This window comes from Alternaria postmessia, assembly GCF_024291825.1.
Source record: "Alternaria postmessia strain BMP 2775 chromosome Unknown scaffold_177, whole genome shotgun sequence".
In the NCBI taxonomy this organism is placed as follows: domain Eukaryota; kingdom Fungi; phylum Ascomycota; class Dothideomycetes; order Pleosporales; family Pleosporaceae; genus Alternaria; species Alternaria postmessia.
The window spans coordinates 1-21,837 of NW_026260250.1; the positions used below are offsets into that span (position 1 = coordinate 1).

Below are 21,837 nucleotides of genomic sequence, written 5' to 3' on the forward strand. Positions count from 1 at the left end.
GCTTGGCGGGAGGCCACATCACGTGATCAGCGCCCCGCGTTGATCATTACCTTCTGACGTGGTCGCCGGCTGGCGTTCTGTGCCGACTCCTTCATCAAGGGTGGAGTTCCTTTTGTTGCTTGTAACACCAATCTTGGCCTTCACGACCAAAGGATGGCGCTGCGCTGGATTCAAGAGAACATTGCCGCATTTGGTGGAGATGCCTCGCGTGTGACAGTCCAAGGAGAGTCAGCCGGTGCTTTCTCAATTGGTGTGCATTATCTTACCAATGAAGAACAAGACGAAGAATTTTTTCATGCTGCGATTGCTGAAAGTGGTGGGCCAGTACTCGGTGCTCCTCTGACCGCATCAGACGAGCAAGACGTCATGTACGAGAGGATTCTGACAGATATTGGGTGTTTGGCTATGAAAGATGACCTGGAATGTCTACGATCTCAAGATGCCAGCAAGTTGAACCAAGCTTTTGCTCGCACGTCTGGTTCATACGTGCCCATCTTGGACGCAGATCTAGTTACCGGTTACACTTCTGTTGCTCTGCGCGAAGGAAGGTTTTCAAACCGTCCACTTCTTATTGGAACTTGTTACAATGAAGCAAGCTCCATTATCGTTGCGAGTTGCTTTGCTGCAAACACGTCTGCTGATTTTCAAGATTACGTCGCCGGGTCATGGAAAGGCATCTCAAGCACCACTATCAATGGCATCGTGGATGAATACGTCAACAAAATGTCAGAGGAAGAATTGAAAAAGAGTCTCGGCACGATACGCCAGTCACCGGGTCCTCAGTATGGATCTTTATTCGGAAACTTGGCTATGTACCAAGGTGATATCATATTCGATGCCACAAGACGTTACACCACGGAAGTTTGGGGACAATACAGGGTGCCCGTATACAGCTATCGTTTCAGCGTAGTTCCAAACGGTATCGATTCTGAGATCCTAGGCGTTCCCCATTTCCAAGAGATACCTTTCGCATTCCGGAATTTCGATGGCGTAGGACACGAGGTTAACAGACTTGCCTCTGCCTCTTTCAAACCCCGTCAAAAGTACTTGCAAGTGAGCAATCTCATGAGCCGCATGTGGATCAGCTTTGTGAACGAGCATTCGCCAAACGGCCACGATGGTAAGTCCTTACTGTGAGGCGTAACTGTAGGCAATAGTGCTTGCTTCACGTTACTAAGGATAGTGGGAGATAGCTTGTATATTCAGACTACAGATGTAGGTTGTAAAGAGAATAATCCTTACCTCGCTCTGTAGAGCGAGGCGCGCCTTATAAGCAGGTTTAGCGCGTACTCTGTTCCTTCGAGGGACGTGTGCCTCAAGTCCTCGTTACACTTACTTCCTCAAAGATACGTAAGATAGGAATAACATGACACAGTCGAAAACTTCAATGTGACCTGGCCCACCTACAAGCCCGGAAATGCGGTGAACATGCTATTTGGCATTGATGGAACGAGGCTGGAGCAGGACACATACAGAACTGATGCTATCCGTTATATCATTAAGTCTTTCGGTGATCTACGAGTATGATTGCGAAACAGTGTACTGCGTTTTGGAACGCATAATCTGTAGCTAAGGAAGCCTTAAACAAGTCTGCATGAAAGATCCTACACCTCATGATTGCTGTCTAATGTTGAATGAACATATCTGTGTGTATAGTTGAAATACGCACAAGAATTTGTATAGCGGTCTAGAGAAGCTGGAGGGTATCGTCTTTGTGGTTGTATCTTGGGCGTTGGTATGTGGCCTTGCATTGCCACACGACATGTAGTACATATCAAGAATAGATTTTGTATCGACATAATGTATTCTAGATTGAAGTCGCGGATTGCTCTCATTGGAACGGTATTCCATCGGGAAAGATTGCATGCCAATCGAAAATATCCATAAAACCATTGTCGAGAGGCATATCTGCTGATAGAGGTGTTAAAGGATCACGTTCTGCACCAAGGGAATCACCATCTCGCGTTGGCGGGTTTTGCTTTTGTTGTCGAAGATCCACCTTCCTTTTGACCGAGTCCAAAGCAGTCCTCACTGCCCTGCCTATCCAAGCAGCAAAATTCCATGTCTCCTCCATCTTCTCCAGGTTCTCAATCAATTGAATGATAAGAGTGGGTAAGTCGATTGCTATATCAGACGCCGCAATAGAGCTTTTGCCAGCATAAAAGTTCAATAGCACAGCTGACGCATGAAAGAGAGCAGTGGTTCTATACACGGGTTAGATTTAAGCAATCGGTGTGTTCACGATCGAAGAACCTCTGTTACTTACGTCCAACCCGGACAGATAGGTAGAAACTGATGCGAGTCAAGATAACGTACGACTTCACATATGTCAACCACTGTAACAAGAAGGGCTTCTTCGTCATATATCCGCTTCTCATGTCGAATGCGACCAAACACGATTCCACGGTAGAAAATCAACCGGTTGAAGAGAAGGCGCAGCCGAAGCAAAAGGCTGAAGATTGGATGAGGTGAACTATCGTCAGGCGGTATCTGCTGTTGAGCAAGAGGGAGAGGTGTGACGATCGTGTTGTAGTGCCTCAGCTTGTCTTCGACGACATTCAAAGCTGCGCTTTGGGTTGTTACAGGCCGAGCTGCGTAGACGGCTCTGAGAATTTCTCGAACTGCTTTGCTTTAGCGGATGCCTCTGCCAAGACCGTTGCTTGCGAATGACCACATACGAAACAACATGAGAGATAAAGAAGTCGTCATGAAATCAAGTTCAGCAGATTGGTAGTGAGCTGCGGATGGCGTTATTGGCGAAGTGACACAGCTTTCAAAATAGCGACGTTCAGCATGTAGCTGTAGTTCGATGTCCTCCTCTGCAAGAGTCATCGGACTGCCAACTTCTGTGGCGGTCATAGCGTCACATGCCTTGCCTTCAGTATCAGCAAAGGTCTTCTAGAACGGATCGCAACGCGCCAAGTGCGGGTTATCATTGGCATGTACTCACCAAGAGCAGCAATGCAAGACGGCTTCGCCTCAACACGTCTTCTTCAGACATCCGCATCGTGTGTACCCTGTCAAAAGAAACGCCGTCAGAAACAGAACAGGAAAAAGAAAGGTGAGAGTTGGAACCAACCTTCTGAAGAGCCCCATCCCCACACCTACATTCATAGCCCTTCCTATCCAGTACCTTGGATTCCGCTCCATCGTCCACGTCTGCCACATCTGTGTCAGCAACAAAAAGCTCACCAACTGGGTCTCGTGGTCATGCTCCAGTCCAAAGTCAGCCAGGAGCCGCGCCTTTTGTACAAAATGGTCTGCCATCTCTCCCTTACTACTACCTGTCCCTACTCCAACGGCGATGACAAGACCCTCGTCGGCGAAGTGCGACGCTAGCGCAAACATACTGTTCAAAAGCAGGGGAGAGCACGTGCGTGCTGAATAATCGCGAACCAGCGCAGCTTTGTCAACTACAGGAACGTGTGGGTGGACATGCTTGAAGAATACAGCCAACAGAGCGTGTGTGATGGATCCTCGTGGTAGCTTTAAGACGCCTTGATCTGATAGAAAGATACGCGTTGACGTATCAAGCTGGGATATCGCTTTGGAGTACCTTTCGGGAGCGTTCGTGCTGTTATCCAGCGCATGGTCTGGCCGGAGGGGGAGATGATGATTCGGCACTACATTATCATCGCCAAAGTTTGAGTTCGACATGCTGTGGAGGACATGCGGAAATGCGGCTTTCTCATCGAGGTGCAGAATCATGGCGTGACGACTCTGCATCCGGGGAGAAGCGCTCAACGATTGACTCTCAACGTGACTGATGGCTCGATCGATATTTTCGCTAGTTGTCGAGTCGATTGTAGCATAGGCTGTCGGGGTATTCACGGATATCTCATGCGGGGGCAAGGATAGGCCGCTATACGATCTTGTAGTCAAGCGGCTCTGCGCGGATGCGGAGTCGCGGGATCCCAACGAATTTGTAAACGTCTCAAACTCCATATGCACATGCTCAGCTGCTGGTTCGTTGCTTCTGTGCCTACGGCTTCATACCGGACTGTCGGTCATGTTATCACTCGATTAGTACCTCAAGTCTGAGTTATCCTACATGGTGTTCTGTCGACGTCGCGACGATCGTAGTACGCATCGGAGATTGGCATTTTTGCATTTTGTACAGGGGTATGCATCAAGAGCATCGCACTTGACTCTTCGTGAGTGACACATGGTACATGCTCTTGCTGCCCTCTGTGGACATGTTTTAGAATAACAGTACTAGAGTCATGATAATTTGGGAAGATGTACCTGCCGCGGATGACGATCCTCGTCAACAAAGTGTGAGCTTGACATGGCGATCGATATCAGGTAGAGCAGGTGTAATGCAGTAAACTATGGCTGGAACCGGCTTCTGTTTGCTGAGGCCGTTTGTTCGTCTGAATCCGCTCGATTCAGCCGTGTCTTTTGCGCAGCTGTGCCCGGTCTTGCCGACGTGGCACCATTGATGCGTTGCGGTCCGATTCGTAGATACGTTGTTCCGTTCCGCACCACTTTATCTCGCCCATCTCCGACGTCACGTGAGGAACTTCAAAGCAGGGCGTCTTAACCTCGCGAAGAGTTTACAGCAGGATTTCTTAACAACAAAGCTTGTCTCGTGAGACAAGAGTTGCAAAGTCTATGTTTGTTGTGGGGTTATGAATACATCATTCTATATCAACACCATTGCAAGTAGCCGTAAGTAAGTGAATCCGTCAAGGTTTTCACTCATTGGCACCACAACCCGAACCAACAGAACGCCAATCAATGCATACAATTGCGTACACTTCCGGGGTAATAGGGATCGAACCGTCAATCACTGTACCGGGAATATCCCTGGATAGACAATCCTCATACTCGTCTATTGCACCTGCTTAATCTTGCATTGCCAGCCCGAGTTCGCCTCAAGCAGCGGAAGACTAAAATATGAGGGTTAGCAACCATGATTCATGTTCAAATAGGATAATACTGGCAAAGAAGAAGAAGAAAACTCACCTAGCACCCAAACACCAGCCCAGCTCATTACCCTTGATCTTCTTCGCAATCTTGACCTCGCGATCAATCGGCATACCGTACCCACTCCTCAGCAGCTCGTACTGGAAGTTGAGATCCAAGCACCACTCAGGCCGGCCCTTCAACTCCTCAAGCGCTTTCGGCACAGCGCTGAAGGAATCCCAGCCCTTCTCGCCCGTGCACACCTTGTCGGCCAAGTCCTGCAGCTCACGGAGTGTAAACGACTCGGGCATACCGAGGTCCTGTGTGCGGTCGTAGAAGTAGGAGAGGAGGTATACGGCTTCGGTAGCAAACGTCTGCTCGAAAGGAGGTTGATGGACACCGCGGAAAGCGCAAGGGGCGATGGCGCACTCGTCGTCTTTGTGGAGTGTCTTCTCGGCTAGACCACGACATTGGGTGGGAGAGGCGGTAGAGGGGCCGGTCATGTTGACTGTGATGGAGTCGCCTAGTGCGTGGCCCTTGGGCATCTGTACTTCGACTTCGCGGGTCATGCCGGGTGCGATGCAAGGGTTCACAATGGGCTTCTTGAGGTATTCCCTGTTGTCCTTGTTCGTCTCGTGGAGGCCGGCGAGAACGGTGCTGTGCAGGTTGTTGCGGGCTTCCATGAGGCCGTAGCCAAGGTACGAGTGCTGGTAGAGATCGAAGTCGCGGTTACCGAAGTGGAGCGTGTACTTGTGGTCTCCCTCTGCTAGCTTGGTAGGGAGGCCGCCGCGAGGAGTATCGGGGAAGGTAGGCTCGAAGATGATTTGCGTGGAGCCACCACCAAGGTCGAGGACAGCAGCGGTGGGGTTCTTGTCGGGGCCGCCAATCTTGCCTAGGAGGTAGTTGACGGTGATCCATGCGTATACACCCTCCATCTCGCCAGGCATGACCTCTACACCTTTCCTCTCCTCGGAGACGAGCGGGAAGGGGTAGTCGTTGTCGAGATGCTTGCGCACGGCAGCCAGGATGGCGTTGCTCTTCTCCTCGCCAAGCTTGCGGAGGCCAGCTGTAGCCTTTACAGCGATGGGTGTGCATGACTGGTATTCCTTGGGCACGTTCTTGAGCGCAACGTCCATGAGCACGTCCAGACTCTTGGCGGCAGCCTCTGGGTTATCGCCGTATGCCGAGAGACCAGAGCCTCCCTCTCGCTTGGGTGTCATCTCGAAGTTCTCGCTCTCGAGTTCGGGGCTCGGGCCGCAGTTGTTGAACTTGTAGACGTGGATGCGCGAGCCCGTGCTGCCGGCGTCGACCATGAGAGCATATTGAATGAGCGGCTTGTCCTTGGAGTAGGACTTTGTGCATTGTGCCTGTGCATCGCCAGCTGCTGTGTTGCCGCCTGATGGATGCGATGCTGGTGGGTGTGTTAGCACATGGCTTCCCAAGAACGTGTCCTCAACCTACCAGCCGGTCTGGATATGCCATCTCGCGGTGCGACGAAATACAGGACAAGCAGTATGAATGCGATGACGCCACCTGTCTTCAGGTAGCGCAACCGCTGCCCTTGGTTCATGACGGCGCTGCCCTTGTGGTCGTTCATGAATGCGTCCGAATACGTGGACCGATGTCGCGAGTGTCTGTCGGCTTTTGCGTTTGGGTCGCTGGCGTCGGCGCGGTTGGGGTCGAAGCTGCGTGGCAGGGAGACGGAGACGCGGCGGCGTGGGCCAGAGAAACTAAAGTAGGACCAGATGCCGGGACGTCGTTGGCTTCCGGGGACTTCGACGCCGCTGGACATGGAACTAGGCGACACAAGGGGAGAAAAGGGTCCACGGTTTAGGGCGTGGTCATTGAGCTGAGCTGCGTCGACAAGTTAGCCTGGGCTGTTGCGGCGGTTGTGGACACGGTGGATGGTTACGTACAACAGTGGTGACCCTGCGGAGCAGTAGAGACGTCTTTTCGATTGCGATTGGCGTTACCCAAGTCGGTTGCGTTCGTATTCGTGTGCTTGTTGGGTGAGGTCCCTGAATCTTGGCACTAACATCTGAACTTCAGCCCTGCAGCGCCACCATCCAATGGGGCCGGCCTTATCTGCATCGGCTATATTTGGCGTCGCATCACATTTGACATGACGTGGCTGTTGATGCACTGTGTTACAGATGTTCTACAAATCTCATTGCATGACTTTACTTTCTACACTATATGTTCTCGTGTACCAGGTAGACAGCCGCCTTTTGCGTGTGATGCGCATCGTGCGCTAGCTCCGCCGCTCGTTCCCTGGCTCGACGCCGTTTGAGCAGGGTGCACGGGTGGAGCACTGGGAAGTCGGGCAGCTGAGGAGCTGAGAGACTTTCGCATTACGTCTTGTAAGGTCACCATCGACGCGTGCGATGGCGGTACTGTACAAGGGCTTCGCATAGATTGTGCGATGCGTTGTTCCGTGAGTCGGTCATTCTAACTCTGGCGCTTTCATCCGAAAGACAACCCAGCTCTCTTCATGACACTCTCAAAATCTTCGAGGCTGACTCCTCCGACATCTTTGCCCTGACCTTTGACCCCGCCGTTTGCCTCAAGGATCATATCCTTCAATACGTCGTCTGGCACATCTTCTCGCAGCTCCTTCGCAACCCTCCTCAGATGCCCAAGTGTTATCGGTCCCGGGGCGCCGTGCGTGAAGAGCTGATAAGCCGCGCTGACTTCCTCTGCATTGCTCTCCCCTTGGTAGTCGTCGCCGTCTTCGTCTTCGTCGGACCCTTGCTCCTTGGAGTGTATTGCGATGGCAGCGTATGAAAGAAAAGGCACAAACTCGACGTAGCCGGTATTGAGGGGATCGATGGTAGACAGGATGGACGACATCTCGGACTTGTCGGGTGTGAGGTTCAGCGAACTATGCCATCTTTAGTATATGCACATTGACAGTGAGTTCGCGCGGCTTACATGAGACATCTGCGCACGTCGCTCTTCTTCAACACACCCTCCTTAGAGCCTTCGTGTTCGGGATGCGACACAGCGAAGAGGCCAAATGCTTCGCGTATCTCAGCCTCTTGCTCTGCCGTTATACCATTCTCTTTCGCGAGCTTTGAAGGGCGTTTGGCAGGCGGCGCCTTCATGGGAGGCCCACGACGTTTCGACGACTGTCGGTTGTTAGTTCCTTTCCCGGGGTATATTTGTCTCGGAAAACTGACCATATCGCGTACCTGGTGAGGTTGAAGCGATCCCTCGTGCTGGCGCGTGCTGTGTCGTTCGTCACTCTACTAGCTTCGATGACGCGAATGCATGGACCAATGCCAAGCGAAACACAGACCCATTTCCGAACAGTCCAATTCTTCACTTTTTCTCAACTCCCTCCTCTCCAGCATGGAGCTATAAAGCCACCGCGACTACCCCGCTGTGCCTTTTCCTCTACACCTCTCTTGTTCAGCTCCTTTGTAGCTGTAGAGGCTTTCTCGACCTACTCATTTCATGACTTTGTTACGTCGACGCGTCGAACGTGAATTGTCGCCGACACCTTCAAACATGCATTACCTATCATTTTGAACATTTTGATCCTTCATCCATCGATACCAACCATACCATACCATATCATACCACACCACATCACGCCCTATCTTGTCTTATACCTGACACAATGGAGTTCAAGATGAGCCACGGAGGTCCAGAAGACGCGTCTGTCTGACCGCCACGCGAGTTCCCACCCCCACGGAACGTGCTAAGCACTTACCCATCGAACGGTCGAAGTCGCCTCTGCGCGCGTCGCGATGCGCCGGTGCCTCCCACGCAAGGAATCTACTCCATAAAATCCACATGTGTTGTCAGACAGTGGTCCGATACGATTCGTACCGACTCGCGAACTTCGCAAGCAGGGATTTATCCCCGACACTGAGAGAGGGCTTCATTAGGCTAGGCCTCTTGACCAAAGATAGAGATACCGGCAGTCTTGGACCCCGATCTTGGAGGAAGAAGCCAACAGATATGGAACTTTCTTCGGACAGTTTCCGATAGGCCGCATGGCCCTTGGCACGTTTTGCTACGAAGCACTCGATAGTGATACATTCACCATCGGGAAAAATGACTAGTCTTCGGTTAAACAATCGTTGACGGTGATTAAATAATCGTTGATGATCTTCGGTTAAACAATCGTTGATCTCTCTGCCATTCGGTTGCATGTGCTGCGGTACAGTGATCCAGCGTCTGACTCCAACCTTGCGTTGTTGAGATCGCGCGTGGCCATTCCACTGCTGTTACTTGCTCTAACAGTGGGTTCCGCTGCGGCGGGATAGCAGATCGAAGTTGGACTCCGACTGATGGGTGCCATCCTGATCTTAGGCTCTGACCCTGACTGTCAACACCATCGTCAAGATCTGCACGCATGGTGACTATGGATGGGCAAAGCATCCGTCACCAATCAATGCGTGGCTACAACATCTTCGTGATGTTGTTTGAGGGGTTTGACCAAAGGCTTCCTGTCGACCTGTCGGCATCTTGCCATTTTGAGCTGTGAGATGTATACATCTCCGCTGCAGAGGAGACACGAGGGACTTTCGCAGTCTAATCTCTTATCCTGCGACGCTTCTTTCGAAGGGTTGTGTGGATTCGAGTGCGACTGGCATGGCATGGCTTCGGCCTTCTTCCATTCCGCTTCTTCAAATTGCTAGAGCCCGCCAACACGATTTCCTACGTTGAGCGAGTGTGGACACTGAAGCAAGATTAAACAACCTCATCCTGCCCCCTTCAAGGTGTTTGAGGCCTCTGTTTCTCGAATCGTTGGGTCGATCACTCGGCTCAGGGGTGAGGAATAGAGGAGACAAATTATCGTTTGCGTGACCTTTCTCGTGATCTTCCTTATGACCGCAACCTTCCAATATGTGGTTGCGCAGCTACTGTGCAGCTATGGATGGCTGTCACGATGTTCCATGACCACAGTTTTCAGCCACAGACTGGTGAGCTACCGGGAACCCTTCGAGGCACCGTCGGCCCGCACCAGCCACGATCACGTGACGTATATATATGTCATCCTTCTGAGAGGCTTGACAGCCTCTGAAGGATTCGTCTTAATAGAAGCCTATACCAGTATCTCAGTGCCTGTCCAACTACTCCTCACGATGGCCGATGCAATATGCGGTCTTTGCCGCTCATTCGCGTCGGATGATTCTCTTGTGGAGATGCTGCGCTTCTGGCTCATCTTCATTGGTCGTGACCATGTTAGGCGTTCTGTCTGCCTAGCCCTGCGCAAGGCTAACAAACGTGTCCCTCCCCGCTAGTCATGCAGGGCGAAGTATCTCCACTTTGTCCCGTCTCGTAGCGCGCCCAATGCCGCCCGGTAGCCGCGGACTATCCTCTCTCTTCTTCCACAAACGCAGACAACAACAGCCAAAACAAAATGAGAATGATGCATCGGAAAGAGACATGATTCATCCTATGGCGTCTGAACCCTTGTCGTTGTTATACGTTGCGCAATGACATGATACTCTTCTTTCTCTTTGAGGCGGCGACTGCTCCACTACTATGCCGAGTATGACATGGGATTGGGTTACACTGCCAGTCAGCAACTATGGCTGCAGCATGCCTGTACTCGCATCACTACTTACCGGGAACGAGAGATATTTCCGTGGCGGCTCCGCAGGCACTAATCTACATGAGGCATGTATGCTACCATCGTGCGAGAAAACTCAGGTTCGGCTTGCTACATCAGCATGAGCCCAATCTTGTTCGAAGTATTCTTTCCCAACTCTCTCCTTAACCTAGAGCTTCCACCTCCTCGCTCATCGTCTCGCACTTTGGGTTCTATGTGAACTCATATTGCCATGGCGTTCTTAACAACTACGTCTCTAGTTCTGGCGTTTGGTACATTTGTACTATACGCACTCAGTCGCTTCTTCTCGAGCAAGAATCTTCACGACCTTCCGCTCCCTCCTGGACCTAAAGGTCTCCCCTTACTTGGCAACATCAATGACTTACCGAAGCCTGGAATTCTCGAGTGCCATCATTGGCTCCAGCACAAGGACCGTTATGGCCCTATAAGCTCGATCACGGTACTTGGTCAGACATTCATCATTGTCAACGATGCAGATGTAGCGGTAGAGCTACTGAGCAATCGTGCCGCTACATTTTCAGGCCGACCGCACATGGTGTTTAGCGGAGACATGTACGCCTTCCGTATGCCTGGGTGCAATACCGAGATGTCTAACGCAGATGCAGGATCGGCTGGACAAGAACGTTGGCGATGCACCAACCCAATCAGACCTTCAAGCACCATCGTCGCAACATCGCTAGTGTAGCTAGTTCCAGCACCTCACTCAAGGTCTTTGATCGCATCCAGAATGAAGAGGCTGCACACTTTTTGTTGAACGTACTGGACTCTCCGAATGAACTTTTTGAACACATCAAAAAGGAAGCAGGTGCTGTTATCTTGAGAATCACGTATGGATACACGCCAAACGCCAAGGGAAGAGATCCGCTAGTGGATATGGCGGGCCAAACTATGGCCGAGTTTGCAGATTCGAGTGTACCAGGGAAATGGTCCGTGGATGTCTTGCCGTTTTGTGAGTTTCCCACTTTACTCGAACAAATACCGGGAGGATACTGATACGGAGAAGTGCGATTCCTTCCAGACTGGTGTCCAGGTACTAGCTTCAAGCGCACAGCTCGCCAGATGGCGGAACAATTGACCCGCACAGCCGAAGAGCCATACGCATTCGTCAAGACTCAGATGCAAGACAAGGAAGCAAAGACGTCTTTTCTCTCTCAAGCCATTGAATCACTCGGATCGGACGCCTCCATGGAGTACATCCATAAATGGTCCGCTGCATCCATGTACCTCGGCGGTGCCGATACAACAGTCTCATCGCTAATGACATTCTTCCTCGCCATGGCTGTATTTCCACAAGTCCAGAAAAAGGCTCAAGAGGAGTTGGACCGCGTACTCGGCGGAGAGAGACTCCCAATCACCAGCGACAAAGCAAGCTTACCGTATATCGAGGCCGTGATGAAGGAAACGCATCGATGGCATCCGGTCGCCCCGATGGCAATACCACATTGCTGTACCCAGGAAGATAGCATCAAAGGCTACAGGATACCAAAGGGTGCAATGATCTTGCCTAACAACTGGTACACATCGTACCCATCCGGAGACTGCACATGATCAACGCTAACGGTATGCAGGTGGTTCACGCACGACCCTGCCATCTATCCAGACCCAATGACCTTCCGCCCAGAACGCTACCTCGACGGCTCCACGCAGCCCGACCCACGCACATGGACTTTTGGCTACGGGCGTCGTGTCTGTCCCGGTCGATACGTTGCCGACAATGCCCTCTTCACGACCATTGCACAGTCGCTTGCTGTCTTCAACGTTGAAAAGCCAGTCGTGAATGGGGAGATTGTCGAGCCCAAAGTGGAATTCGAAGCGGGTGTTGTTAGTCATCCGAAGCCGTATCGTGTGAGTATCACACCGAGGAGTGAGAAGTGCAGGGAGTTGATTAGGAGGGCTGAGGAGGTGTATCCGTGGGGGGAGAGTGATGCTGAGGCGTTGAAAGGGATGAGATAGCTGCTTTTGATAGTCCTATGACGATGTTGACACTAACGGGGTCGCTATATCCAACTACACTTACTCATGCGCATGCATATTGATCATAGCTGCTAACATGCCAAGGGAAATGATTGATGCAACTTACCTGCATTGAAAGTAAATCCACCTATCGAGGCGTCGCTCAGTGCCAAACGCCGTGCAAACCAGCGCAAGCCAAGGACAATGCGAATCGGTTGTTAAAGACGGGATTCCGAGAATTTGTTCATGTCCGGAAAGTGGAGGGTGATTCGGGCCTTGATTGATGGAGTCGTCCCGAGGTCCAACTGGCAAACAAACCAATCAGCGGGCAAGAAGCCGCGCATCCATGCATGCGGCTCAGCGCCGGCGAGAAACCGACCGTGCGACTACCCCGGCTTTTACCCATGTACCCCGACTTTTTTTCCCCCGCAAAACGAAGGATCGTCCATTGAGAATACCAGATTCATGACCGGGTCCATGGATTTCAATTGCCGCATGACGTGCTGGCCGAAGTTCCGTTGCCGGCGGCGCCCATAAACGTCTGCGCAGGTAATCTCGATGATGACGCTATCGGACGACCAAGATGGTACCTTCAATCAACCGCTCGCTCTTCCTCGGGGCTCTCGTAGCCTCATTGAAGGCAGAGGCTGCTCACATCCCCTCTTCCTCCAAGCCAATCGCCATATGCAAAGCAGCTCCCAACACGGCTGGCATTCCTCTGGACTCTTTTGTCTCATTCTCTTTCGAGTTTTCATCATGGCCCGATTTCGCTGGTATGCTTGCTTCCATGTCAGGATCCATTGTGGAAACCCTACTGACTTGCAATGCCTACAGGCAATTTGTCGCACCCGAACGCGTTCACATACAATCTCATGAGCAACCTGGGCAAACTCCAAGGTTCATTGCCAATCGCTCGAGTGGGCGGCAATACACAGTACTACTACACCTTGATTGCGCCTTGGGACATACATAGCTGACTCATGGTCAAGGGATATCGCCATCTTCGATGAATCGCAAAAGACTGGCCTCATCGGCATCATCCGGCCAAACGTCTCAGCCGACTACCCGACCATCATCACCATTGGCCCGTCCTATTTCGAGTCTTATAAGACAATGCCCAAGGGCACCAAGTTTGTCCACGGCTTCAATATGGGTGCCAACTCTAGCGCTGCAAGAGCCGCGACTTGGGCATCTGTATCGTATGCCTGCAAAGCGATAGGAAGCGACCTTTTATTTTGGGAATACGGCAACGAGCCTGATCTCTTCCATGCTTCTGGCTATCGACCTGACAACTGGACCGAAGCCGACTACGTATCTGAATGGCTAAACGGCACCACTGCCATCGAAGAGGCGACCAAGGCAGCCTGCCCAGATCTTGCGGGAACTAAGTTTATGGCACCGAGTTTCGCAGGCGTCGCGCGCAATGACTACTTCACTTTAGATCCAGTGGAAGTGTTCAGACAAGGTCTGGACGAGAAGCACAACATTGGCTTAATTTCATCCCACAACTACATGGGTGTTTCCACGAACCCTGGCATTACCTTGCAAGGCACATTGATGAATCACAGTAGCGTGGTAGATAAGGCAAACGCTCAGCTCAATGTTTCAAGAGGTATCAAGGAGCTGGGAGAAGCGCTCGACCCCAACCTCCCATTCATCATGGGCGAGCACAACTCGCTCGCCCGCCAAGGACGACCGGGCCTGAGCAACAGCTTCGGTGCTGCCCTGTGGGGTGTGGACTGGAACGTCTATCTTGCATCGCAAAACCTTTCTCGCTCTCACATGCACCAAGGCACCAACTACCGGTACCAATCCTGGCAACCGATCGAAACCAACATCACAACCCGTGGCACCAAACCCCCTTACTACGGCAACCTTGCCGTTGCAGCCTTCATGCACAAGCCCTCGCCCTCGTCTCGCCTGCACATCTCAAGCCTCGCCTCCTCGTCCATATACTCGACCCAATACGCTGCTCACGTTGACGACACGCTTGCCCGCCTGCTTCTCGTCGATTTACACACGTACAACACCACCGCAGACAACAACTACACCGACGCTTTCCCCCGGCCCTCCGAGACGTATACATTCCAGCTACCGCAGGAGTGCAAAGGCGAAGCCCACGTGCAGAGGCTGTTGGCGAATGGAAGTGATGCCATTTCTGGTATCACGTGGGATGGGTACAGCTATAATTATGAGCTTGATGAGGGGAAGCCTGTTCGCTTGGGTAATGTGACGTGTGGGGAGAGTGTAAAGGTTGATGGGAAGGGTTTGGTGAGCGTAGAGGTGCCTTGGAGTAGTGCGGCGATTGTTAGTGTGGACTGCTGAGAATTTCTTGGCTACGAGGTTCGATAGGGAGGTGAAGACTACTAGCGCATGTGTGCTGGTTGTTTTTTCTTCTAATAATGTAGCTTTCCATGAAAGGTTGAACAATCTTGAGGACTACATCTACACGTGGTGTTAGCTTTCGCGGTTGAAGTGTGCAAGGATTTTACAACTACACTAGGAAGCGCCAGTTTGCGTGAGAAATCTCTCCATGTTAACTCTCATCAGCGCCGAATACTGTTCTTGGCGTCACCGGTGAATATTACCATTGGAAATCCTCTACCCATCGCATATACCCGGATAAACCTCTGGTATAGGAAGGTGGAAGTTGTGACGACCCGAGTGTGTTGACATGGAACCTTAACATTGCCAAACAAGCATGGTGCAACCCTGGCTCCGAACTGGAAACTCTCGTTAGATAACTGATTGGCTCGGAAGTTGAAGTTGACGTTGAGGTGGCCGAGATCCAAATGCGACGGTCGCCTGTCGGTGGTTGGTGTGACCATGTCGGCGTTCGGTTCGGTGGGCCCAGCGATCGCGTCGCACACCAGGCACCTACTTGCCAGACAACGCCACCCTTCTTTCCAAGGTTGCATCTGCCTCCACAGCCGCCCACCGGCGCGCGCAATTGATCCAACTGTAGACCTCGGCTGCTACATGAGATGCGAAACTGTTGCAGCAGCGATATTGAAGCAATATACACAACCCATCTGAGCACCTATCCGTGGTATAGCGCAGCCTTCAGCCGTACTGGCGTCTTGTTCTTCGGACGGTAAACGGCGGCGAAGCCTATTCATTGTCCCTCTTCCATTCTTTTATTACCCTACCCTACAATCTAGCTCGAACCTCAACCGGAAGAATGCAGCCTGATCTATCTGCACGAAAAGAAAAACGAACAAGATGTGCGGATACATAAAGAGCCACCTGAAGCGCATAGCATTGCAAAATGACATGCAACTTTCAAAGTCGCTGCATGCGAAACGGACGAATAATCCGACCATCTACTCTAGTATTCGAAGCAGCATATCCATCTCCAATTAGTCAAACTGATATGTGCACCACTGTCGCCTGGCCTTTTCTCAGTCCTCACAGGAAAACTCGGGGTTCACATGTTCCAACCATTCCATATCCCACTCCCCATCCTCCTCCCGACGTTCAGACCACCACCACTGACATGGCTTTGAGCAGCGGCAGATCGGCGGACTGACGTTCGGATTAGCGCAAGCAGATTGTATACGGCATTGAAACTACTTACAGCTCTTCATCGGACATGGCCAGGATCCTGGCGACGTCAGCGGTCATGTCGCGCCTTTCTCGAGGTTTGCCTGGGGGCAACTGGTCGCGCAAAAGAGGATCCCATTTCTCGTGATTCGACGTCTTCACATCTCCGGATATCGTGACCTTTCGGAAGCCTCGAAGTAACTCATAACCCAGCGTCAAAATGATGTCGACAACTTCCTTCTGACAAAACGACCGAGGCGCTTCGTTTTCAGAATACCAGGGGTCCCACGGCGTGATCTCGGGATCTCCGTAATAGCGATAAGGCATCATTATCTGGAATTGGAGGTTCAGATGCCGTAAAGTGTGTATATCACTCAGCAACTTCACACCGCTGACGATTCCCCTCTGCCTCCCTTTCTCGATCCGCCTGCTTACCCCAAAAGTACTGCCCACACAAATATCGTACCCCAAAAATTTGAGATACTCGTAATTGCTGAAACTCAAGAATACGCGTCTCAATACCCAACGATCTCGAGGCGCGAATACATGCCCTAGAACTTCTTGTCGTGTACAGTACTTTCGCAGATACTGTACGACGCTTTTAATAATGGCCAAACAGTTGAATCGCTTGATCGTAATGCCCCACAAGACCGCCGCAAATTCCATGCGAATTTGACGACTGACACGGAGTAAACTCATCGCAGATGCTTCTTCTGCCCGAGTCGGGCCCAGGCCGACATGTGTATCTTCTGGCAAGAGACCAGACGACTCTTCATATGGCTCTTGATCTTTCGCGAAGGACATTGGGTAGACGCCGACGGATATTCCGTTGAACCAAGTCTTATCGCAAAACTCATTTTTCAGGTCGGTCAGAGATTCGGCATTGTTGCAATCGGGATACTCCTGAAGTCGACCCAGACTGGTCCAACCGCCAGGCCAGATTTGCTTGCCCGCCACATACTCGTACACCATCCATCGTAGATCCGCAGGGAGGTCGAGGAATCGAAAAGTGTAACGAGGGCTCGAGACACACGTCCCTCGAAGGAACAGAGTACGCGCTAAACCTGCTTATAAGGCGCGCCTCGCTCTACAGAGCGAGGTAAGGATTATTCTCTTTACAACCTACACCTGTAGTCTGAATACACGAGCTATCTCCCACTATCCTTAGTAACGTGAAGCAAGCACTATTGCCTACAGTTACGCCTCACAAAAAGGCTCTGTCGGAACGTCTGGTCCAGGCTGCTGTTCACCATATCGCGCTCTCAGCCATTCCCTAGCAGATGACCAATACTCGTCTTCGACATCGCATTCGAGATCGCTCCATTCCGGACGTAGGAAGCTAAGGCTCTGATGCCTCCGGCTATCGCACTCGATACCGCTTTCTTCCGGATTTAGGGAGCTGGAGCTATGATGACTTAAGCGAAGCTCCAATTCAGATCTGTTTTCAAGACGTCCTCAACGGATGTATAACGTGAGTATAGTCTTGCGCACTGGAATGTACAGTTTGTACTTCTTGCTGATGTTAACTATGTCAAACGACGCTGACCTCCGGCATGGCATGATCACGTGCCCTTCTAATGCCGTAGCAAAAGTAGTGCTTCTTCTGCATTCCTCCTGGATCAAGGAGCGCAGAGAGGCAAGCATCGTATCCTATGGAAACCGGCGTGAGTTGGTTAAAGTTCAGCGAACGAAGGCTACATACATACGCGTAAAGCTTCTGGCCCACGAATGAATTCAACGACGGCGTCTTGGTCAAAACGGTATTTCAACAGATGAGCGGCAATGGTTGCATTGTCCAAGATATAGTTGGGGTATTTCCAAAAGATCAGAATAACGAGATTGATGTGAAAAACAGGATTGAGAGGCATGGTGTTACAGGGTTAGAGTATTGAAGGAGCAGACCGAGGCAAAAGCTTTGGGTGGACTTGGAAAGATGGAAGGTAAATCCGGAAATGTTTCCAACACCGCTGCTCATAGCATTTAAGAAATACCCCTTGCCTTTGGGCAGAAACGCTGATAGTTGCGCTACGTTGACCCCGCGGTGGTGCGACACGCCATTTCCGGCCCCGGAGAGACTTGACAACTACACTGGGCAACTTTACAACATTCCATCGAAGCCAGCAAGCATCTACCGTACTTCACATAAGCACAAAAGTCATCACGAAATTTCGTCCCATAACAATTTGTCAACTCGTCCGACCGTCGTTGCTCGTGTGGTGATGGTACTGAGAAAGTTGGTGATCAGCCCGTAGATCCCGTTCAGGAACCCGGGCTGAACGGGGCACCTCCTGCAGCTCTTACATGGCGCCCCAACACTCGCGTTAGCTACGTATTGACATCCCCTTACACTCGCATTAGCTACGTATTGACTACCCCTTACACTCGCATTAGCTATGTATTGACTTCCCCTTTATTTACTGAAGCATCCTCAGTCCTGCGTTGGCAACATTGCTCCAACACTAAATCCTTCGATATGGGTGACGTTCAACAGTGCACAGGCGACGCCCTACAGCGCACGGTTGTTTTCACAGATGGTAGTTCGCTCAAGCAAGGCAAAAAGACTGCCGCTGGTGCTGGCATCTTCTTCGGCGCAAATGATCCAAGGTAAGCGTCTAGATAAAACCTCTCTTGCATACAAAGACGCCGCCAACAACGTATCACAGCGAGTCTGTGGCTGACGTCCTTGTAGAAATTGTAGTAGTTTCGTCGATGGGAACCAGACCAATCAACGCGCGGAGCTGACTGCCGTCCGGGACGCGTTATCAAGAGTCAAATGGACCGAAAATGTCATCACCTTCTCCGACTCGCGGTACGCCATGAATTCAGTAACGATCTGGTACAAGCGAAATGTGATTAAAAGTTGGAAGAGTGTTCAGCCAATCTCCTTTCCTAACTGGGATCTTATCGAAGACACCGTTAAGATTCTGAATGAGCGCAGGATGAAAGGTGGGATCACAGAATTCTACTGGGTCAAAGGTCACTCGGGCAATGCAGGCAATGAAGCAGCCGACAAACTGGCTGGAAATGGTGCACGTTATGCGCTGCCTACACCTGACAGGGTTTGAGTATCCTGATTCAGCGCTTGCTAACATGCACCAGTCGCGCATTCGAGAACCGCTACGGCAAACCCTACGGCGAGGAACGACGAAGTCTTTCGGCCCTCTGGAACCCCGCTCCACCCGGGTGGAGGGTGATCAAACTCGCGAACGGGGACGAGGAACTCGTGCGCATCAACAAGCAGGAGCTGATGCGAAAGAAGAAACAAGAGAAGAAACGAGTGGAGAAAGCACAAGCTGCTCGAGGCAATTACAAGCGAACCAAAAACAACTCGAATGCGAACAAGGCGCCGCGGCCGAAGAATGCGGCGGAGAGGATAGCAGCCAGGAAAGCCATGGAAGACGCCATCGAAGAGGACCCCATGGCGTACCCTCCGCCGAGGTATTTATATCAGTCAGCCGGGAAGACAGCGTTGCCATTGGATTCTGGAATGAGAAGACAAACGGATAGTGAGGCGTATAGATCAGGTATGCTACAGGCATCGGATGGTGGGCGGATCCCACCGGTGGTAGACATGATCCGGTTTGGAGAGAATGAATTCACTCCAAAGGAGATCGTAGTGACACATCATGAGATAGGGGAGACGGAGGACGCTGAGGACGTTGAGGATGCGGAGGACGCGGAGGACATGAGGGACATGGAGGATATGGAGGACGAGGAGATGGAAGAAGTGGAAGAGATGGAGGAGACGGAGGACATGGATGTGACGGAGTGATTTCGTTTCGAAAAGGTGCCATTTTCGTGTATATTAGAGTCGAATTCTACGTGTCAATACCTATCAGACGTCCTCACCAAGTAGTTTATGCCTCAAGCAAACTCGTCACCTCCTTCACCATCAATCTATCCTCGGCAGCCTTCACTTCAACCTTCCCTATCGTACCCGCGGCATCCATCACCTTCCATGTGTCTCTCAGCTCGCCTTGCAGATCGGCAGCATATACCAACCAGCCAACACAGATGATGCCCATCTTCTGGTTCTCGCTCCACTGCTCCTCACTACTGATATTTTCCAGCAGCGAAGCCAGTAGCTCGCCCTGCTCCGCTTCCGGTAGCTCAGACTCCGAAGACGGCGCATGCGACACATTTGCGCTGTGCTTCTTCATCCTTATCTGATGATTGGAAGATGTTATGTTCATCGCCAGGCTGAGGGCCGAGGCCTTGAGCGCGGGGTGTTTTTCGTCGAGTAGGGCGGTCGTTAGGATTGAGATAAGCGTGGACGAAAGCGGTGGAGCGAGGAGATGTGGTACGAAGAGCGGCGAGGTGAAGAGATTACATGCGAGATGTAGCGTCGTAAGTCGAAGCGGGTAAGGCGCAGATTCGCCAAGCTTGTCTACGTGATCGAGAAGATGGTGGATGGTTGCTGGTGTGCCTGTGGCTCCTTTGTGTTCTTCTGCAAAGAAGCCAGCTACACGAATGTCGATTAGCGATATTCTAAGCAGGTCGAGTGCAGTGAAGAGAAGCTCTGGTGGAAGGACTGAAGTGCTTCTCCTCAGGAATTGGGCAAGCTGCGGAAGATCGCCTAATGGCGCTTCCATGGCTCCAGATTGCTCGCGCATCTGGAGGAAGGACACAATGGATGATACCGCCGGATCTTTCCCAGCATCTCCCATCTTCGCGACCAGCTTCTCCATTGGCGGTACCTTTGCGAACTTGACTGGTCTTTGACTTTGCCGCAACAGCATGGGTGTGCTCTTCTCGAGATGGGGATGGGTTGGGAATGCAGCGTTGACTAGCATCTCCACATTGTTCCGCAGCTGCATTGGATCAGCGCCACTCCACTCATCTCGCTTCTCGCCTCTGAAGTATGTTATGAAAGTTGGTGTCGCGCGAACGTTCGGATAACGGGTGCTGATCGAGCGCTCGGCGTGGCTGAAGTCTATCTTGATGAAGACACACTTCGTACCGTTCTCGGCGGCGAGATCGTCATACGTCTGATATACCAGTTTACATGGCGCGCATGTAGAGCTCGTGAAGAAGATGATGGCGCAGCGGTCCTTCGCTAGATCGAGAAGGCGATCTACGTCTCTCAGCGCTGTTATGTTGTTGACCCTGCCCGTATTCATCTCCAATGCGCTTCCTCCAGATGAGGCTCCGTTGGATGTATTTCCATTCGAAGTCTTCGAGTTGGCTTGTGGTTGTACTGGCTGCGGCGTCGGTGCTTGCGTGATGGGTCGCATGGCGGCGTCGATTTGCGGCCGTAGCATCTGCCCGAACGGCGTATTGAGGACGGTCTGTGGGAGCGATGTAATGTGGTCTGGTATCCCCTTGCCTACGAGGAACATGGCGAAGTCGTTGGAGAAGTTGTTGCAGTTGTGCGCAAATAGATCGTAGGCCTGCATCTGCCGTCAGCGTAGTCTAAGAACAAGTGTCAATTGGAATAATACCTCAGGGGTATAAACCTCCTTCAAAGACTCGAGATACTCCAATATAACCTCCATGGGAAGTGCAGTTTGGCCAAGCTTGATGACTTCCATGGGCCGGCCATGATGTGTAGCTCCCGCCTGACATGTCTGTACGCCTTGGCCGTAGTAGTACTCTACGCCATCAATCACGATGGAGGTATGATATACAGCATCGATCTGTATGCCTAGAAACTGCATCGACATGCTCCGTGCAAGACCCTGTATGCAGTTAGTTCTGGGCGATTCTGGAAAGCATCGCGAATGCGCGCGCCTGTACACCTGCTCAAAGCACTTACTTGAGAAAGGTCATACACGTATAATTGGACATCCATGTTGGAGACTGTTTGCGAACGTTTACGGAGCGGTATCGCGCTTTGTTGGTACGTG

At 51.6% G+C, this 21,837-nt stretch overlaps 9 protein-coding genes across 9 annotated transcripts; 4 read left to right on the forward strand and 5 right to left on the reverse strand.

Annotated features, from left to right (window-relative positions):
- Positions 1–153: 153 nt before the first annotated feature.
- On the forward strand, positions 154–1,137 carry J4E82_011234 (uncharacterized protein; the record flags this gene model as incomplete). The annotated part of the gene is made up of 1 exon (XM_051737442.1): positions 154–1,137. The coding sequence occupies one exon, from the start codon at positions 154–156 to the stop codon at positions 1,135–1,137; it is 984 nt and encodes a 327-aa protein (XP_051582788.1).
- Positions 1,138–1,831: 694 nt separating this feature from the next.
- Positions 1,832–3,007, reverse strand: J4E82_011235 (uncharacterized protein; the record flags this gene model as incomplete). Its single annotated transcript, XM_051737443.1, has 4 exons — positions 1,832–2,204; positions 2,267–2,621; positions 2,679–2,871; positions 2,951–3,007. The coding sequence occupies 4 exons, from the start codon at positions 3,005–3,007 to the stop codon at positions 1,832–1,834; spliced, it is 978 nt and encodes a 325-aa protein (XP_051582789.1).
- Positions 3,008–4,834: 1,827 nt separating this feature from the next.
- Positions 4,835–6,999, reverse strand: GDA1 (Guanosine-diphosphatase; the record flags this gene model as incomplete). The annotated part of the gene is made up of 4 exons (XM_051737444.1): positions 4,835–4,892; positions 4,969–6,319; positions 6,370–6,762; positions 6,945–6,999. The coding sequence occupies 4 exons, from the start codon at positions 6,997–6,999 to the stop codon at positions 4,835–4,837; spliced, it is 1,857 nt and encodes a 618-aa protein (XP_051582790.1).
- Positions 7,000–7,371: 372 nt separating this feature from the next.
- On the reverse strand, positions 7,372–8,090 carry J4E82_011237 (uncharacterized protein; the record flags this gene model as incomplete). The annotated part of the gene is made up of 3 exons (XM_051737445.1): positions 7,372–7,789; positions 7,840–8,036; positions 8,088–8,090. The coding sequence occupies 3 exons, from the start codon at positions 8,088–8,090 to the stop codon at positions 7,372–7,374; spliced, it is 618 nt and encodes a 205-aa protein (XP_051582791.1).
- Positions 8,091–10,706: 2,616 nt separating this feature from the next.
- On the forward strand, positions 10,707–12,448 carry J4E82_011238 (uncharacterized protein; the record flags this gene model as incomplete). Its single annotated transcript, XM_051737446.1, has 4 exons — positions 10,707–11,047; positions 11,101–11,444; positions 11,499–12,009; positions 12,064–12,448. The coding sequence occupies 4 exons, from the start codon at positions 10,707–10,709 to the stop codon at positions 12,446–12,448; spliced, it is 1,581 nt and encodes a 526-aa protein (XP_051582792.1).
- A 583-nt stretch (positions 12,449–13,031) lies between these two features.
- J4E82_011239 (uncharacterized protein) lies at positions 13,032–14,773 on the forward strand (the record flags this gene model as incomplete). The annotated part of the gene is made up of 3 exons (XM_051737447.1): positions 13,032–13,221; positions 13,283–13,382; positions 13,438–14,773. 3 exons carry the CDS (start codon positions 13,032–13,034, stop codon positions 14,771–14,773), a joined length of 1,626 nt encoding a protein of 541 aa, XP_051582793.1.
- Positions 14,774–15,849: 1,076 nt separating this feature from the next.
- J4E82_011240 (uncharacterized protein) lies at positions 15,850–16,321 on the reverse strand (the record flags this gene model as incomplete). The annotated part of the gene is made up of 2 exons (XM_051737448.1): positions 15,850–15,973; positions 16,026–16,321. The coding sequence occupies 2 exons, from the start codon at positions 16,319–16,321 to the stop codon at positions 15,850–15,852; spliced, it is 420 nt and encodes a 139-aa protein (XP_051582794.1).
- A 2,143-nt stretch (positions 16,322–18,464) lies between these two features.
- J4E82_011241 (uncharacterized protein) lies at positions 18,465–19,763 on the forward strand (the record flags this gene model as incomplete). Its single annotated transcript, XM_051737449.1, has 4 exons — positions 18,465–18,595; positions 18,693–19,050; positions 19,104–19,429; positions 19,499–19,763. 4 exons carry the CDS (start codon positions 18,465–18,467, stop codon positions 19,761–19,763), a joined length of 1,080 nt encoding a protein of 359 aa, XP_051582795.1.
- An 85-nt stretch (positions 19,764–19,848) lies between these two features.
- Positions 19,849–21,782, reverse strand: J4E82_011242 (uncharacterized protein; the record flags this gene model as incomplete). The annotated part of the gene is made up of 3 exons (XM_051737450.1): positions 19,849–21,381; positions 21,433–21,669; positions 21,747–21,782. 3 exons carry the CDS (start codon positions 21,780–21,782, stop codon positions 19,849–19,851), a joined length of 1,806 nt encoding a protein of 601 aa, XP_051582796.1.
- Between the last annotated feature and the right edge of the window lie 55 nt (positions 21,783–21,837).